The 18,681-nt window shown below is 40.0% G+C and overlaps 2 protein-coding genes across 10 annotated transcripts in view; one reads left to right on the top strand and one right to left on the bottom strand.

Annotated features, from left to right (window-relative positions):
• The window catches only part of LOC106607694 (interphotoreceptor matrix proteoglycan 2), a 38,345-nt gene extending 23,269 nt beyond the window's left edge, over positions 1 to 15,076 (top strand). For all 3 annotated transcript variants that reach the window (XM_014204919.2, XM_014204922.2, XM_014204918.2), the window contains 5 exons: positions 495 to 1,042; positions 5,237 to 5,456; positions 6,002 to 6,212; positions 12,546 to 12,623; positions 13,288 to 15,076. In XM_014204919.2, coding sequence (XP_014060394.2) covers positions 495 to 1,042; positions 5,237 to 5,456; positions 6,002 to 6,212; positions 12,546 to 12,606 — 1,040 coding nt within the window. In that variant the 3' untranslated portion in view covers positions 12,607 to 12,623; positions 13,288 to 15,076. The remainder of the gene's footprint in view (positions 1 to 494; positions 1,043 to 5,236; positions 5,457 to 6,001; positions 6,213 to 12,545; positions 12,624 to 13,287) is intronic.
• myo6a (myosin VIa) overlaps positions 13,961 to 18,681 on the bottom strand; it is a 102,810-nt gene continuing 98,089 nt past the window's right edge. For 4 of the 7 annotated variants that reach the window (XM_014204923.2, XM_014204926.2, XM_014204927.2 and 1 more), the window contains 3 exons: positions 18,386 to 18,412; positions 16,302 to 16,520; positions 13,961 to 16,176 (listed from right to left, as the gene is read on the bottom strand). In XM_014204923.2, coding sequence (XP_014060398.1) covers positions 15,977 to 16,176; positions 16,302 to 16,520; positions 18,386 to 18,412 — 446 coding nt within the window. In that variant the 3' untranslated portion in view covers positions 13,961 to 15,976. The remainder of the gene's footprint in view (positions 16,177 to 16,301; positions 16,521 to 18,385; positions 18,413 to 18,681) is intronic. The other 3 variants (XM_014204924.2, XM_045720761.1, XM_014204929.2) reach the window with 1 other exon arrangement.

Raw genomic sequence — 18,681 nt, 5'->3', positions numbered from 1 at the left:
CAGATAACATGCATATATAATTAAACATTTTCAACAATGAATTTTGTTGCTAGAGGAGTGCAGTTGCATCACAACTAATAATTACAGCCCGGCCCAGGGAGGAGATGTATTAATGGTCTATATTTGGACTGAGTGCTGTGCGGCCTGCTGATGAATCTTTTGTCGTGTTTATCATTTTGTATGCAGTAAACACAAGGCTTTTGACAATTCATTCATTACCAATGCTTATACTGCTGAGAGATACTTTATCAAATGATGCTGATTGATTTTTATAAAATAAATCAGACAAATATTATTCACTGCAAGGCCCCGGCAGAAGTGAATGGCTCGTCTGGAACGGTTTTATTCCAGCAGTCATATAGGGAATGAAGCTCCACATTCAGTATAAAGCAGGATAATGTATTATGTATTGGACAGTTGGCAGGCATTTGCAGTATGGGTAAAACACACTTGATGGTTAGTGACTTATTGAAATATATTCTCCTATTACAAAGATGACACAGCAGAGGTCAGTGAAGTGGAAGTGGCTCCATTGCCAGAGGAGAGTGAAGAGAAGATAGCAGTGATAGCAGAACCCATCCCAGACTCTACGCCAACACCACCTGCAGAATCTGACACTGTGCCTGTGGTAGATGTAACAGAGTCACCTTCAGAATTAAGGCTTATAGTGGAGGATACTGAGGAGCCTGAGGTGGTTGTTATCGATGAAGAGGCTGAAGAGGTCGTAGAGGTCTCAGAACCTGAGGACGAGCGTGTGCAAGACCTTTCAGACGAACTTGACCAAATGGACCTGGTGAGCACAGAGCCCATTGACCTTCCAGAGGCCAGTGGATACTCATTGGCTCCTGAGGAGCACCCCGTCGAGACCACAGCTTCTCCACCACTAAGATACCTGACCACTCCCTCCATGACCACGGCGAGTAAAGGCAGGGAGCTGGTGGTGTTCTTCAGTCTACGGGTCACCAACATGAGGTTCTCAGATGATCTCTTCAACAAGAGCTCTTCAGAATACAGATCCCTGGAGAACACCTTTTTGGAACTGGTGAGTGAGAATGAAATGTGTTCATAAAGGGGGAAATTCCGACCCAAGTTAAGTGTGTAAATGGAACATAATTCACTTATTTCTCTTTATACGTATTCTAACGTTGAACTTAAGCATGAGAATAGCATGCTATTCATCCGCTATTCGTTTGGGGTAGAGATTAAGGAAATTAAGGTGTGAAATCAAAGAAATGAAGGTGTGGCGGAAGTGTGTCTACAGATACACTGTATTCTGACCGCGACTTAATTCCCTCATAATTCCACAATCTTTATGCGTGATCAAGCGATGAATGAGGTCGAGCAACCTGTCTGTTCCAAGTGGAATAACATAATTTTTCAATAGAAATAACATCATTCTCCATGCACTGTAATTTACAAATTGATAAGCGCTATTGATAAGAGCTAGGTAAATTAGTAAGCTTTTTGGATAAGGGGATTGTAAATATCAAAGACAATTGTTTTAGATCTATTTTACCTAATGATCGCTGGAGACAAATCTGAAACCAGTCGTACAGTACGGCGGCAAACTGTAACATATCAACATATCACCTTTTCCACAGGGACATTTATGAAATACTGACCTTATAACCTTGCAGGGACGACATTTGGAGACCCAAGCTATAGGCTTCTGTAGCCATGAGCAAATGACATTATAACACCAAACCTACTGAGTTGATTTATGATTTGCAGAATGTTTTAATTATATGTCCGAAATTTTACAATTTGTATTGTGTTAAATATTACCCACTATCGTTAGCATTTTCTTCCTCTTTCACCTTCGTGTGGTTGTTCCTGAGGATCGCTAGCCATAGTGGATCATATTAGGCTAACGTATTACAAGCTGTGCAATAATTTGGGACATGTAGCCTATTTGAATCCTTATGGAACATAGACCATACGTAGCAGTTTAAACCTGGAGATTGGACGGTTGTCATCACAGTTCCATGATTAGTGAGGATTATTAGGGTAGATTTATAGGACTACTGTTTCATCCCTATTGTACTCTTTTCTCACCTTGCAATATTTTATGGATTGAACAATTGAATGTCAACTTTCAGGATGAATCGAACTACTGTATTTTTGATTCACCAATATATTTTTTATTTAATTTATTTATTTCACCTTTATTTAACCAGGTAGGCTAGTTGCGAACAAGTTCTCATTTGCAACTGCGACCTGGCCAAGATAAAGAGTAGCAATTCGACACATACAACAACAGAGTTACACATGGAATAAACAAAACATACAGTCAATAATACAGTAGAACAAAAGAAAACAAAAAGTCTATATACAGTGAGTGCAAATGAGGTAAGTTAAGGCAATAAATAAGCCATGGTGGCAGAGTAATTACAATATAGCAATTAAACACGGGAATGGTAGATGTGCAGAAGATTAATGTACAAGTAGAGATACTGGGGTGCAAAGAAACAAGATAAATAAATAAATACAGTATGGGGATGAGGTAGGTAAATAGATGGGCTGTTTACAGATGGGCTATGTACAGGTGCAGTGATCTGTGAGTTGCTCTGACAGCTGGTGCTTAAACCTAGTGAGGTAGATATGAGTCTCCAGCTTTAGAGATTTTTGCAGTCTTTGGCAGCAGAGAACTGGAAGGAAAGGTGGCCAAAGGAGGAATTGGCGCATGCGCATGCTACGAGTGGGTGCTGCTATGGTGACCAGTGAGGTGAGATAAGGCGGGGCTTTGCCTAGCAGAGACTTGTAGATAACCTGTAGCCAGTGGGTTTGGCGATGAGTGAAGGATGCTTTGTTGCGATATAGGAAGCCGATTCTAGATTTAATTTTGGATTGGAGATGCTTAATGTGAGTCTGGAAGGAGAGTTTAGTGTGGTAAAGGTTGTCCAAACCTCTTTTTTATTATAATTCATGAATATTTTCCTAACCCTAAATAATACAAGATCAGAGTATTTTTAAATCTACCAATTGGTGCTGAAAATGAGATGAATATGCATGTGTTTACATGGCTTTCTTTCATTGATCTCTAATATTCTGAACCATTCTCTCCATATTCTAGTGAGTCTGTCAAAGAAATTAAGATTAAAGGTATGGGACTCGCGGTCGGTAATGACACAGTCTGGGATCGAACTCCAGGCTGTAGTGACGCCACAACCCTTTTTTTTTTTTAGCAAATGCTAGCTACGTTCATTTTTGGTGTGACGTCTATTTAAGAGTGACGTCCATATTTAAAGGCCTGCGTTTTGCATGACTCCTTTTTCCTCGGACTAAACTGACGTGCCTGCTTTAGCGTTGAGTGAATTTAGCAACGAGTCATAAGATAGCAGATTCAGCTTTTAGAATAAGGTACATTGAAATGATACAGCTGATGGGTATATTGTTTGTGAAAGTATATGCATAGCTAACCTTTCTTCACCTTTCTCTTGAGCTTGACATGTTAGATTGGAATACTCTATTAGCTGCCTTTAATGATTGGTTGTATCATCAATAGATGGTTTACATTGATTAGATTTACTAATGCACATAAGTCGAATAAACATGTCTCGCTTTCACGCTGAAACAACTGCACCGTTCCCCTCGGTATACAGTGCAATGACTCAGCTTACAGTTAAATCAATTGTAGAAATTGAGGGCTGCCATGTTGAGAACCGAGCACGTAGACACTGCTCTGGTTCCTTTCAATGTGATAAGATGTGGGAGAGAGAGAAGAGAGAGAGAGAGAGAGGAGATGAAATATTTCATATGTCAAACCAATTTTTGTTGTTGCTGTCATTATGTCATTGACCCCATAGCTTCATCACTAAAAGTGTGCTGGTAACCCCTCAGCCTCTCTCCACATGTACAGACTCCAATGGAATAGTTTGTTTGGGCTAATTTCAGGCTTTTAAAAAAAATAACGCTATTTGTAAATTGAAGGGGCAGACTCTGAGAAGTTAATGGACTTGAAATGCCGGCTCATTGTAAACATACGCACGTTCTGTATGTGGATAAATGAAATGATAGAGCCATTATGACCAGCTGCATCATAATAACATGATACTTCAACGCAAAATGCTCCATAGAGCCTGATCTGATCTATTCTATACTACACCCGTAGAGCCTGAACTATTCCGACTATTGTGTTAAACACACATGATATACGATACATGTGAATGAAACAGGACTGTAAGAGGCGTGGTTATTAATAAAGAAGAGTGTAGGCCTAGATGTACATTGTCTATTTAGCACAGAGTGACCCCTCACATGGTACTTTCCATTTTATTCAAGCTACAATACAAATCAGTGTTTCACTTTATAGGAGCAATTCAACCCCAAGGGAGACAGAGAAACAAAGTAGTTAAATGTTGAGTTCCAATTTGAGTCAGATTCCCAGCTATGCAGGTATGTAGGCAACCTTTAAGGTGCTTCAACTCTTGAGGATATGTATTTTCAAAAGATATGTCACTTCACTCACAATTTGTGCATGATTAACATATAACTGCAGAGTGGGTTATGCTCTTTGTCTAAAATGGTAGCTTTGAATCCCTTTGACAAAACCAAGAAGTGAGGAAAAACTATAAGGAAGATTGCTGTGCTGACAACAAAAGTCTGATGAACTGCCAAGCTCCGAGATCTCAACCAGCATCAAAGCTGTCCTAAGTTTCCCTCCAAAGATCAAAAACGATTCAATGTGCTGCCTGCCAGTAACGGTTCTACATTCAATATTTCCAATTGAAAGAAATAACTGAAGGCAAAGTTTTTTTGCCCCCCGGACTTGTCTGATCTATGCTCAGGAGCCGAGGAATTACATCCTTTTAAATGGTTTATTCAACTCCGAGGGAAGGTGCTGGCTTAGACCTGGTTAGACCTGGCTTAGACCTGGTTAGACCTGGCTTCGACCTGGTTAGACCTGGTATTATCACTTCATGGCTTTGAATAATGGGACACTGCCACACCGGTCACAAGTAGAGGATTTTAGTATTCGGGCTTTGTTACACTTCAATAGAGTATAAAAACATGGAGTGTAGCGGGTAGAACTCTTTGAACTACCACATGGTAATTACAGACAGTGATTAAATGTCACTGTTATGAGAAAGTCGTTCAAATAAGTGAAGACCAATAATCTCTTTCTATGCCTAAGATAAAAAAGTTAAACACATTAGAAACATTTAAATGTCAGTAGAAAATAATTTGTCCTCAATGCTTTAGTCACTTTTGGCTTTTCTCTTCTGTTTCTGTTCAGCTGCTGCCTTACCTGCAGTCCAATCTAACAGGATTCAAGAAGCTAGAGATTCTTAACTTCAGGAATGGCAGCATTGTGGTCAACAGCAAGATGAAGTTCACCAAGTCAGTGCCATACAACGTGACCCAGGCCGTCCACTGTGTCCTGGAAGACTTCTGCAACGCTGCAGCCATGAGACTCAACATTGAGATTGACAGTCACTCTCTGGACATAGAGCCTGGTACGAGACGAGGCCCGGGTTGTGTCCCAAATGGCACCCTATTCCATATATAGTGCACTACTTTTGCCCATAGGCAGAGCCCATAGGTAAGGCCCTGGTCAAAAGTAGTGCACTACATAGGAATAGTGTGCCATTTCAGACTCAGACCATGTTTCACTGCAGTGTTGCACTCATTTCAAGATGTTTACAGAATTAAATGCATAACAAATATACTGTAGTAACAGTCTAATGAATGAAAACATTTTGCATGGAGACTACGATAAAAGTGCTTTATAGCTGTAATAGACTATAAATTGGCGAGAGTGTAAAATCTATCGAATGCAATGTGCCATCATTGCTAGACTTTTCAATAGCTAAAGTGCTAAACCTTCAAATTAAATTCAGACAGAAACAGAGGAAAACCTCATTAAAATCAAACACTTTTGACTACCTCCCTGAGAAAAAAATATTGTTAAAAAGGGGGAGAAGACAGCTTCACAGCTACTTTGGTATTTCACGGAAACTGATCCTACCATTTTCCCCCTTCCTCATCCTTTTTTGAACAGCTGATCAAGCAGATCCCTGTAAGTTCTTGGCGTGCAACGACTTCTCTCACTGTGTGGTGAATCGATGGTCACGGGAGGCTGAATGTCTCTGTGACCCGGGGTACATGGCTAAGGACGGCCTGCCCTGTCAGAGTATCTGTGTCCTGCAGCCAGACTACTGCCAGAACGGGGGCCATTGTGAGATAATACCAGGGCATGGAGCCACTTGCAGGTACCTTAGAATACTTCAACTATCTGAACATATAGGAAACATTGCAGTATGTTTCTATACACGTACCAAGATTTGTATTAAAACCACACATTTGTACTGCTACCTAATATTCATAATATCCATTGTCATCACTTGTTTCTCTCACCTGTTACATGTTACTCTACATGTTTATGTTGTTTCCTTAAAGTGTTGCGAGGAAAGCAACACAATGTGGCAATATAATACCACATTCAACACTACACACACACTCTTCATGAACTATATATTATGTGCTCTAACCAAGTGTCTTTCACTGCTTTAGATGCCCATTAGGTCAAGTCTTGCACTTTAATGGGGAATGCTTTACTGAGCTGGTGGCCGTGCCAGTGACCCCTTCCTTTTCATAAGCTGCTTTGTGGGCTTCCTGTCCTTTGTTTATGCCGTGATAGCTCTCATGTTATTCGTGTACACACAATGTAGACGGACCAGAGAGACAGTGACTTTGGCATAAGCAAAAGTATTTTCTTCACTGTGTGGATTTGTATGGTACATGTATTTAGCTGTACTATATGTATTCTTATTTCTACACTCACTATATATATACACACACATATATACACACACACACACACATTCTGGTTAGAGATAACATTAATTTTGCTTTGAGTGCTGCACTGGTACTGTAGTCTTAATACTAGTGGACTCAGTGACGTTATCGTGACGCTATAAGCTCACAGCTTGCAGTCGCAGACATCCAGACAGCGTCATGCTGACACTGGAACCTACAGAAAACATTTCTGTGTAATCATTTTTTTTTTCTTAATATCATTTTGTTTAGACCTGATTAAACATACTCACCTTCTGAAACTAGGTTTTATTTTTGGGGATTCAATCTTTAAAGTCACCACCACTCAAATCTTGGTTCTTATTTAACATACACATTCAAAGCTAATCATTATGCCTTTACTGGTATATGCTTAAAGATGTATTTCTGTATGGGGGCAACGTATGTTTATTCTTCAGTAAAGCCCATATGACAAGAATCAGAAACTTCCAAATATCCTTCACTAACTATGCTACCACTTAACTAATCCCTCGACACAGTATATGTAAAAACAGCGATAAAGTACTTACAGTGACAAAGTCGTGTTCAAGCAAAGGTTAAAGTGTCAGTGGCTTTAGTTCCCCCTCTGATCCAGTTAGTTCCACGTGAAAATGTGAGAGCAGCTTTTCTGCTTGTCTGGGGATTTGAGGGCTTCAACACTACAAGGAACCAGTTAACCCACCCACACAGACCTAGATTTGCCATCTCCCATTAACACAGTGTACATCCAAAATGGCAACCTATTCTGTATATAGTACTAATCTAGCTCCTAGACCAGACAGCACCACAAACAGTCAACAATATCAAGTCTTAGAAAATCTAAAGGTTAATACGTTATTTAGCTTTCCTGTAATCTTATTGTAACTAGTTTAAGATGTCTCAGGTCAAAAGATAAAGAGCAATTTTGTCTCAGAATAGATTTGCTATGAAACAATTTTATTTAGACATTTTGAATCTCTTCAAGGGTGTCCCCCCCCCCAAAAGGTAACACTTTACTTGACACCTAGCATCATAACAGTCATAACCATGTCATAACAGTTGACATAACCTGTCATATGGTCATGACACATATTTAGACCTGTTGTGACATATAGTACAAGTCGAATGTTTGTACACAACTACTCATTCAAGGGTGTTAATTTATTTGAACTATTTTCTACATTGTAGAATAATAGTGAAGACATCAAAACTATGAAATGACACATATGGTATCATGTAGTAACCAAAAAAGTGTTTAACAAAATCAAAATCAATATTAAATTTGAGATTCTTCAAAGTAGCCACCCTTTGCCTTGATGACAGCTTTGCACACTCTAGGCATTCTCACAACCAGCTTCATGAGCAATGCTTTACCAACTGTCTTGGAGGAGTTCCCATATATGCTGAGCACTTGTTGGCTGCTTTACTCTGCGGTCCATCTCGTCCCAAACGGGTTGCGGTCGGGTGACTGTGGAGGCCAGGTCATCTGACAGAGCACTCCATTGCTCTTCTCCTTCATCAAATAGCCCTTACACAGGCTGGAGGTGCATTTTGGGTCATTGTCCTGTTGAAAAACAAATGACAGTCCCATTAAGCCCAAACCAGATGGGATGGCGTATCGCTGCAGAATGCTGTGGTAGCCATGCTGGTTAACTGTTCCTTGAATTCTAAATAAATCACTGACAGTGTCACCAGCAAAGCACCCCCACACCTCCTCCATGCTGGGGGGGGGGGGGGATCCTTGGGATCCTCATGAAGCTGGTTGAGAGAATGCCAAGATGTGTAGAAATGCTGTCATCAAGGCAAAGGGTAGCTAATTTGAAAAAACTCAAATATAAAATATTTGGATTTGTTTAACAAATTTGTTTTTACTACACGATTCCATATTTATTTCATCATTTTGATGTCTTCACTATTATTCCACAATGTAGAAAATAGTAAAATAAAAATGTTTTTACTGGAATGAGTAGGTGTGGCCAAATTTTTGACTGGTACTATATATTGCGTTATTTTATGGCTGATTATGACATCAACATAAGAGTGCCCAAAGAAAACCCACAAAACCTACCACACAAGGCAAAACATTTTAATACACCATAGCCTACTTGTCCACAGTATTTTTATAAGATTTTCTGAAATTGACCATATTAAGTATTCATTGTAATTGCACACACATTAATGTCAGAGATGCACCTACCCCAATGCTCTGCTGCTGATGACTGAGATGAATACAAAATCATATTTCAGGAGCAGGACAACACACCCTCTTTTATGATTATGATGGTCATAATGCTTCATGACAGTGTCATGAAGTGGATTTTTCTTAGTCTAAGTGACACAGGATGGCTATAATGCTTCCTGACTGTGCCATAAAGTTCATTTTCTTAATCCAAATAAAGTGACAGGATGGTCCTTATGCGTCATGACAGTGTCATGAAGTGTATTTTATACAAGTTATTTAAAATATATAAAAACATAACTTAAAAAACTTAATTACAACAACAAAAAAGGAGTTAAGAAACAAACTTTCAAATGAAAGGAAACTTCTTGGCAGGGAAAAAAAGCATTTGAATAAAATGTGGGTTTTGAAACTTATGTAGGTGTCATAACCAGCCATAAAATAACACAATATATGTCAATGTCTAAATATATGGGCCATGACAGTGTTATGACCATATTATGACAAGTTATGTCAGCTGTTATGTCATTATGACATGGTTATGACCATGTCATGTGTTATGATGCTAGGTGTCAAGTGTTAACCTACAACTAATAAAAACTACTGCTACAACTACAAATAAAACAATACTAAGTACCTATAATATACAGTTGAAGTCAGAAGTTACATACACTTAGGTTGGAGTCATTAAAACTCGTTTTTCAACCCCTCCACACATTTCTTGTTAAACAATAGTTTTGGCAAGTCGGTTAGGACATCTACTTTGTGCATGACAAGTCATTTTTCCAACAAGTGTTTACAGATTATTTCACTTATAATTCACTGTATCACAATTCCAGTGGGTCAGAGGTTTACATACACTAAGTTGACTGTGCCTTTAAACAGCTTGGAAAATTCCAGAAAATGATGTCATGGCTTTAGAAGCTTCTGATAGGCTAATTGACATCATTTGAGTCAATTGGAGGTGTACCTGTGGATGTATTTCAAGGCCTACCTTCAAACTTAGTGCCTCTTTGCTTGACATCATGGGAAAATCCAAAGAAATCAGCCAAGACCACAGAAAATATTTTGTAGACCTCCACAAGTCTGGTTCATCCTTGGGAGCAAGGAAGGTACCACGTTCATCTGTATAAACAATAGTACGCAAGTATAAACACCATGGGACCACACAGCCGTCATACCGCTCAGGAAGGAGACGCGTTCTGTCTCCTAGAGATGAACGTACTTTAGTGCGAAAAGTGCAAATCAAACCCAGAACAACAGCAAAGGACCTTGTGAAGATGGAGGAAACAGGTAGAAAAGTATCTATATCCACAGTAAAATGGTTTGCAACTGCACATCTGGACAAAGATCATACTTTTTGGCCTAATGACCCTCGTTATGTTTGGAGGAAAAAGAGGGAGGCTTGCAAGCCGAAGAACATCATCCCAACCGTGAAGCACAGGGGTGGCAGCATCATGTTGTGGGGGTGCTTTGCTGCAGGAGGGACTGGTGCACTTCACAAAATAGATGGCATTATGAGGGAGGAAAATTATGTGGATATATTGAAGCAACATCTCAAGACATCAGTCAGGAAGTTAAAGCTTGGTAGCAAATGGGTCTTCCAAATGGACAATGACCCCAAGCATACTTCCAAAGTCAAGGTATTGGAGTGGCCATCACAAAGCTCTGACCTCAATCCTATAGAACATTTGTGGGCAGAACTGAAAAAGCGTGTGCGAGCAAGGAGGCCTACAAACCTGACTCAGTTACATCAGCTCTGTCAGGAGGAATGGGCCAAAATTCACCCAACTTGTTGTCTGAAGCTTGTGGAAGGCTACCTGAAACACTTGACCCAAGTTCAACAATTTAAAGGCAATGCTACCAAATACTAATTGGGTGTATGTAAACTTCTGACCCACTGGGAATGTGGTGAAAGAAATAAAAGTTGAAATAAGTCATTCTCTCTACTATTATCCTGACATTTCACATTCTTAAAATAAAGTGGTGATCCTAAGTGACCGAAGGGAATTTTTACTAGGATTAAATGTCAGGAATTGTGAAAAAGTTTAATGTATATGTAAACTTCCGACTTCAACAGTATACATATTTACAAATATCTTCATGGAGATGTTTCTATTAGTTAAAAACAACAGTTAACATTTGAAAAAGAGCTTTCTTAAATGTTCTAATTTGAATGCCTTGATTTCTATAGGTAAATTATTCAAGTCAGTTGGGCCTTTGTATCCGAAAGATCTTACTCCAACCTCGTGATGTACCCTTGGAATGTGGAATTGCTGCTGTTGTCGAAAGGAGTAGTGTGAGTCTTGTGAAGTTAGGTCTTCCTTAATATATACAAGGAAATTTAAGTTGATACATTTAAAATATAAATTGGTACCAATGTAGTCATCTCCTGTTTGGGAGTAACAGCCAATTTAGTTATTCATACATTGTGCAATGATGTGTCTTATAATGGCATCCAAGAATGAATCTGCAAAGATTGTTATAAATGACATCTAATTCGTAAAGTAAGGTCTTGGTTGTGTTTTGGTAGATGTCACCATAGTAACCCAACTGCTGCTTCCTATCCTAGACTAAGGTCTTTCTAATGGATACAATAAAACAATTGTTACAGTAGCGCTGTATAGTAACCCAAGCTTATGCTTTCCAAAAGATAATTCAGTATCTATCCTCAAAGCCATATATTTCAAACAATCAACACTTTCAAGCATTGTTCGTCACATTTTGAAATGTGGAGTTTATTCTTTGCCATGTACTAAACAGCATATAGGACTTTGATTTAAAGCCACATTATTTGCTACAAATCATTTTTGTAAAGTGTTAATATCATCTTGGAGTGTTGCTTGGATCTGCAAAATATTTTAACCTGATGTATAGAGAGCACTGTAACAGCATATATGTGAACATGTGTATTCTGACAAATGAGGCAATTCAATTATGAATATAGAGAAAAGGGGTGCCAATACTGAGCCTTGAGGTACACATCTGAGTCCAAGAAGTTGTGATTTGTGTCTTATGAAAACAAAGATACGCATGGTACCAGTTTAAAAAAAATAATTGTGAAACCAATGTTTACATTTTCCTATTAAGATAGAATAATCAACAACAAAAAAAAGCATTTGATTTTAATGGCACCAGTTAGTTTGCCTTGGTCAGATGAAAAAGGTATATCATCAGTATGTTTCACTAATGCTGTAGTTGTAGAATGGTTGGGTCTAAAGCCAGATTGAAATTAAATGCATCTAGTACTGATACATTAGGGAATGTATTCATTTCTCAAAGACGTTTCCTATTAAACAGCAATTTAGGCCTACAATCAGGATACATTTGAAAATGGTCTATAAGCAACGTGAAGGTAAAGTACTTTGTTTTTGCCAAGAGGATACTGCACCATATTTAACTCAGTGTCATTCCATCTCACAGGTCTTTATAATGTACACTAGAACCTCCTGACTAATACGTCTTCTTTACAGAAAAACCACCCAATGTGACTTTGCCCCTTGGGATAATGTATAGTGGCAATGGTTTTATTTTTTGCTACTTCCTTTGCTCGTTTTGTCTCAATATCAGTTCTCTTGTTATTATTTTGTAGATACCCAGAAAAGTATACGTCTTCCAGGCCTGACAAATTAAGAACATCGAGTGTTGAATGACAACACTACGTATTGAGGTAAGGACTTGTTAGGTCATTTGTTTTCTCTGGACAACTTTGACTTTTATTTGATTGTCATTTCTGACCCAGACAGAGAATGCTAAAGGTATCAAATTACATTATCGAAACAAGAAAGCGAATCAAACCATGACATAATTATTATTCAAACAGGTCCATTATCTTTCTGCTAGTTTACGGGTGGAGCTCAAATTGATTTAGAGCGGAGTGCATTTCTACAAGACAGTAAGCCGGACAGACAGACAAACACTTCACACAGACAAACTAAACCTACCAAAGTGAAGGCTTATCCCATGTTATTCACCTCTTGATGGAGGAGAGGCGGATTCTCAAGCCTGTTTATGAGCAGAAGCCGTTGTTGCTTTCGGGAATGCAGGCTTTGTCGGTAGTCTGGCTTTGTGATTAGTCTGGCCTTCTTTGATCCTCTTTCCGGGTCAGTGTTATTTTGTTGTTGAGGAACTGGGTCAAATTGAATTAAGAGTTAAATGAAAGGATACAGAATGCAGAATTGAGTTTGGCTAAGTTTCATTCAAAAGATAATACAATTCAAAGCATCAGACTTGGGTTTATACAGTATCCCAGTTAGATTAATGATATACATTTTAGCATGCACTGTACAGTCTTGGTGAAAGGTAACACTGGCATCTGTGTTTCTCTTTTTTAGACTTGGCGACTGCAGAAGAGACACAGGACTGTTAATAAACGATAGCTAATCGCAGATGCAGATCACAGAGTATGTTGTGATTGCAAAGACATTGACCTGTTGGCTACTGATGGACAGACAGGCTCTCAGCCAGACAACCCCTTCATTTGACCTTTCCAAAGCCTGTGTTTTACCAGAAAGGATACTCCCATTTTCTGTCAAACAGACATTCAGGCGAACTCGATCATCGTCATCAGTGAACAAATGACTCGGGAACGACAGATGAAATGTCAAACGGATGTGGTCATTTTGCTATGGCATCCCAGGACAGCTAACTGGCTTTTATACATATGTGCTGACATTTATTTTAGTAGTGAAAGTGTTAAATGTAAAATGCCAGACAAAGTTACAAGAAATGTTTTCCTCATAATGAGGTACTTATGTTGCAACGTTGTATAGTGAATAACACATACTGGACACCTGTGTGGGTGATGCATCATTAACGTCGGTCTCTATAAATGTAATGGGGTTTCCTCGGTGTTGTAAAACTACTGTTCTGTACAAGTCGGGGAAATGAATTGCTCACCATCTTCAATAGGGCTTTTTTTTAAAAACTATTTCCTCACAGAACTATCTGTATTTTTGTTGCTGTAGCATTGAGTAACAGAACGTAAAACACGAGGGGCAATATAAGTTGAGTGAAAGAATGCGTTTATTTCAACAGTTAGAGATCAGCATTAGAAAAAGTGACAGTGAAAAGGCAGTATTTGAGGAATGATTGTAACGCGTGGAGAGACACAGAGCATATCGAAGCCAGTCAGTAATTGGTTGTACATTACAAGAGATATTCCAGGAGACCACACAGTACAGTAGTATACTCTGGTGTTCAAGTCATAAATAAATAGATCTAAACTGAAGACATGCCTCAGACACGAGCAGGAGTGGATAGATCTCATGCATTCAAACAACCACGACGTCGCCTTTTCGCTTGTGCAGAGCGTCAAAAGGGAATGAGAAGAAGCGCTAGAAAACAAACTCCAGACTAACAAATCAGCCTTACCTGAAGAGAGTAGTTCTAGTCTCGCAAGAGATTGTCTCTAAAACACACAGTACTGTACATGACAAAGGCTGTCCTTCTCCTTCTAGCTTTGTTTGGAGGAATTATTGCTTCATTTTAAAAGTAGTTATTTTTTTTTTTTCAAGAAACATGAGTCATGTGCCCAAACCCTTTGATTTTAGAGTAGAAAGATTTCTTCTGAAAATAAATGTGTACATTCCTGTAGAAACATTACTCTCTTTGTATCATACACTTATATAAAATATTCTATACGTGTCTATTGAAATATGAGATGATGATATCCAGGAGAGGGAAGACTAGCCGACTACTGTATCTGAGGTTGAGGTCTTCTTGACCCCTCCAACTTCATTTCTCCATTCAGTTCTGCTCCCATACACACATTTGGTCCAACAGTATGACTTGAATGCTATTTGAAATCCTAGAGTATCTCAAGATTTGTATGGTTCACTTCTGGTAATCCACATCATAAATTACATTAGCACATTATTTTTCTTCTTAAGACAATATTTGGAATATCATAGCCTTGTGTGAACAACATGAAACAATGCATTTCAATTTCAACCACGTGGCTTTAGGAATGAACGGTTGGGGAACGTGAAAATATCTTTCTTTAGCTTTCTTTCGTTCTTTCATTAGCATACCTAAATCACACAAACAAAAAGTAGAGACTGAAGGAACAAAATCGACTCAAATTACATTCTGTCAGAAAGAAAGAGGTAAAAAAAAAAGAAAGTTTACAGTATTATCAAATATAATCATTTGAAATGAATGTGAATTTATGTGCAGTTACTGAAAATAATCATTAGAAGAACCTGACACTCAAGTATAACTGCCTCACATGAGAGAACAGAGAGATCATCATCATCATCATCCCGCCACCACCACCCCCAGAATGCGTTGAAGCCATCAAACATCTCTTTTGTGCAAGTATTGTCCTGTAATAACTACATGAAAACAGAAAGTATTGGTTTACATGAGATCATCAAAAAGCTGTTATTAAGACTGCAGAGGCAAAACAATGAGACTTCAGGTTAAATCACCAACACAATAATAAACATCTACGATTTAATACTCTTAAAACTCTTATTTGGAGGCGCAGCTTTGAAACAGTCCCTACTTTCAGCAAATGACCCTGTTAAAGTCGTTTTTTTTTTTTTAATAAGGCCTCGTAGTTAAAGTAGCAGGAATATTAAAGAAAAACCTCACATTTGCTCAAGAAAAAAAACTAGATGTAATTAGTGTCCGATTACTCTGCATAGGTTCACTGCAAATTCCCCTGCTCCCACCAACAAATAATAATCAACAAGAGAATTGAAAGCCGGCAAGACCAACATGAAGGGAAAAAAAGGACAATGAAAAAAAAGCAGTTCACTTATGACTTGAGTACCTCCAGTCAAAACATGGTACAGTATTGTTTGAATGCCCGCCGTGTTAGGTACAGTAGTTAAATGCATTCTTCCCTTTGCTGTAGTGAGATAGAGGCTTGTGGTTTGGGACAGGGGCTTTAGCGCCAGGGTGGAAGTCTCCCCTAGGTACAGATCTAGGATCAGCTTCCCCAATCCCAACCATTAGTGGGGAAAATGAAAAACTGACCCAGGATCAGTAACTAGGGGGAAATTCACCCTACAACTTTTACTTGAGGAGGCTCTGCAGCATGGCTGTGGCGTAGGTGGGGCGGGCCTGCCGGCTCTCGATAGCGCTCCGGAGGTACTGGATGCCCCCGCAGCGCTCCCAGATCTCCTCAAACTGCCGGGGCAGGATCTCAGCTCCCCTCTTCCTCGTCAGGCCTGTTTCCTCCAGGCTCAGCTCACACATCTCCATGTCATCTTTCCCTACAGACACACAGAGAAAACAGCAAAACAAGAGTTTTATGAGGCAGTAACAGTATGAATAGAACAGACAGGCACATGCATGCACACAAAGAACCCCCCCCCCCCGGGTCAGGTTGCTGACTGACCTGCCACCAGCAGGATGGGTTGCTTGTCCGGATGCAGCTCCATCTGCCTGGCGATCCAGGGCCCGTCAAAGTGGGCGTACCACCAGCCCTTCTTCTTGTTCTGGGGGTCCTTGTACTGGTCCCCGGGCCGGATGAAGGGGATGCGGAAGTAGCGCTGCTGCCTGTTCATGGCCACCTCATGCTGCCTGGCTGGGATGGGCGGGGCTGGGTTCGCCTGGGCTGTTGGGGAAGGGGGTAGTTAGAGAGGCTAATGATGCTGGCTGATTGCAATGGGAACAGAAACCAATAGGGATGGGAAGGGAAAAGGAACCAATAGGAATGGGAAGGAACAGCAAGAACCTATAGGGATGCTGGGACTGCGTTGCTGCTAGAGCTGGGGGGGGGGGTCAGTATTAGCAGAGAGTAAATCAGAGTGACAAGCTGCATGTCAGATGTTTGTTACAGAGCCTGCTCCTATCAAAACATAAAGAACATACATTTGCATATTCTACGCAAAGTGGAGCATAAATAAATAAGGGAATAGACAGACCAAGTGATTGAAAGGGGTGGGAGGCTCTATGGAGAAAAGGACCAGGGAAAGACGGGGGGTGCAGTAGCCTCAGTCCTGTTGACAGGCATGGTACAGTACATATTTTCCCTTTAGTTTAGAGCAACCTCTCCCTGATTCACTGCCACCAAACAAAACGGATCCATTACTAAAAGGTGAGAAAGCCGAAAAGGTTGTGCCGTTAACTATGAGGATGACCCTTTGGAACCAACACCATTGCGGTAGTATTAACGAGAGAAACAATGGCCGCCCACTCATTCCCAACACCTTTCAGAGAGTCCTTCCCTCGTATAAAACAGTTGATTTTGTCCAGAGAAAAAGCTTGCAATGCTGCAACCGAGAGAGACTTACAGAATTTTGGGGGGGGCGTTTGTTCCAATGACGTGTATACAATCTCTATATGTGAATACACATTGCTTTTGACCAAACTCCTTGACAGACGTACCATATGTGAATACTTTTCATTGCAAGGATGTCAGTCTATTTGTACAGCCAGCTACTCATTGTCTGATGCACTTCAGTGAATGAGAGGGTCTGAACTGACAGGAAAATGAGAGAATATACAGTAGACGTGCACCCAACAATCTCCAAGGTACAAGTATGTGTTGTGTAGCAAATCCCCTGCTTTCTGCTCCAATGAGGAGTCAACTGCAAGGTTTCTCTTCCAATCAGCAGGCAGACGTGTTACGCTGTAATACTCCCCCAAAAAACGATGAGACAGAGACCCACAGTTTCCCAAATGGCACCCTATTCCCTTTATAGTGCACTACATTTACGTCATTTAGCAGACGCTCTTATCCAGAGCAATTAGGGTTAAGTGCCTTGCTCAAGTGCACAGACAGATTTTTTTTTACCTAGTCGGGCTTAGGGATTAGAAACCAGCGACCTTTCGGCTGCTGGCCCAAAAGTAGTGCACCATCTACGGAATAAGGTCCCATTTGGGAGGCGGGCACACATCCATCCAAACACCAATTAGCCTAAGTGCCCTGAATGATTTTAGCTCCAATTGTCAGCGTAGCCACATAACATTTGCAGCAACATCAATAACAGCAGCCATTTTAACCCTTTGAAATCTCTTTGTGCCCATCCTCATTCTCTATCAGCTCGAGTTCGACATTTGAAAACACCATCCAAGTCGAACACTGCCTTGTAAAAACGAGAAGTCTGTAGTGTCATACAATAGCCTACAGTTGCAAAGAATTCCAGGTGCACTTAGTCGACACCCCTTAATAATCTTCTTCTGTTAGAAAATAACATGCACACCAAAGACGATTCATTTAGAAAGAAACCAGTTGCTGTAAGATTCCGTACGCCATCACCAAGGTTACGTCCCAAACGGCACCCTATTTCCTATATAGTGCACAGCTGTTGACCAGAGCCTTATCCCAAAACAGAAACTAAAACCCTTCCACACAGACGAGTAGTGACTACCACACACACACACACACAGCACTCCCCTCCATTTCCCCATGGTTAATAGAGGGCTTAGCACTGGGCTGAGGTTAGTGGTGCTACTACATCATGGAGAACCACTTACGTGCTTGTCTCACATGAGGTGCGAGATCTGAAAGTAAACATGCCAGGTTACACTTACAAACAACACATGCAGTATATGACAGGTATTAAACAAAATCAACATGCAAGACAATATAACAGAACCACAAATGAACTTCCAAGAAAGACGAGGCTATTTTGAGCCGATCGCTAATATCAATGCCCCTTCTTCATAGATATTAATGATAGCGCTATTACTATGTCTTTACATGCGTTTACTGTAGCCATGGCCTAAATGGATGAGACCATAGGCATGGAAGTACAGGGAAGGCCATCCTA

This window comes from Salmo salar, chromosome ssa06, assembly GCF_905237065.1.
Source record: "Salmo salar chromosome ssa06, Ssal_v3.1, whole genome shotgun sequence".
NCBI classification, from domain to species: domain Eukaryota; kingdom Metazoa; phylum Chordata; class Actinopteri; order Salmoniformes; family Salmonidae; genus Salmo; species Salmo salar.
This window is presented reverse-complemented; position numbering and strand designations above follow the sequence as displayed.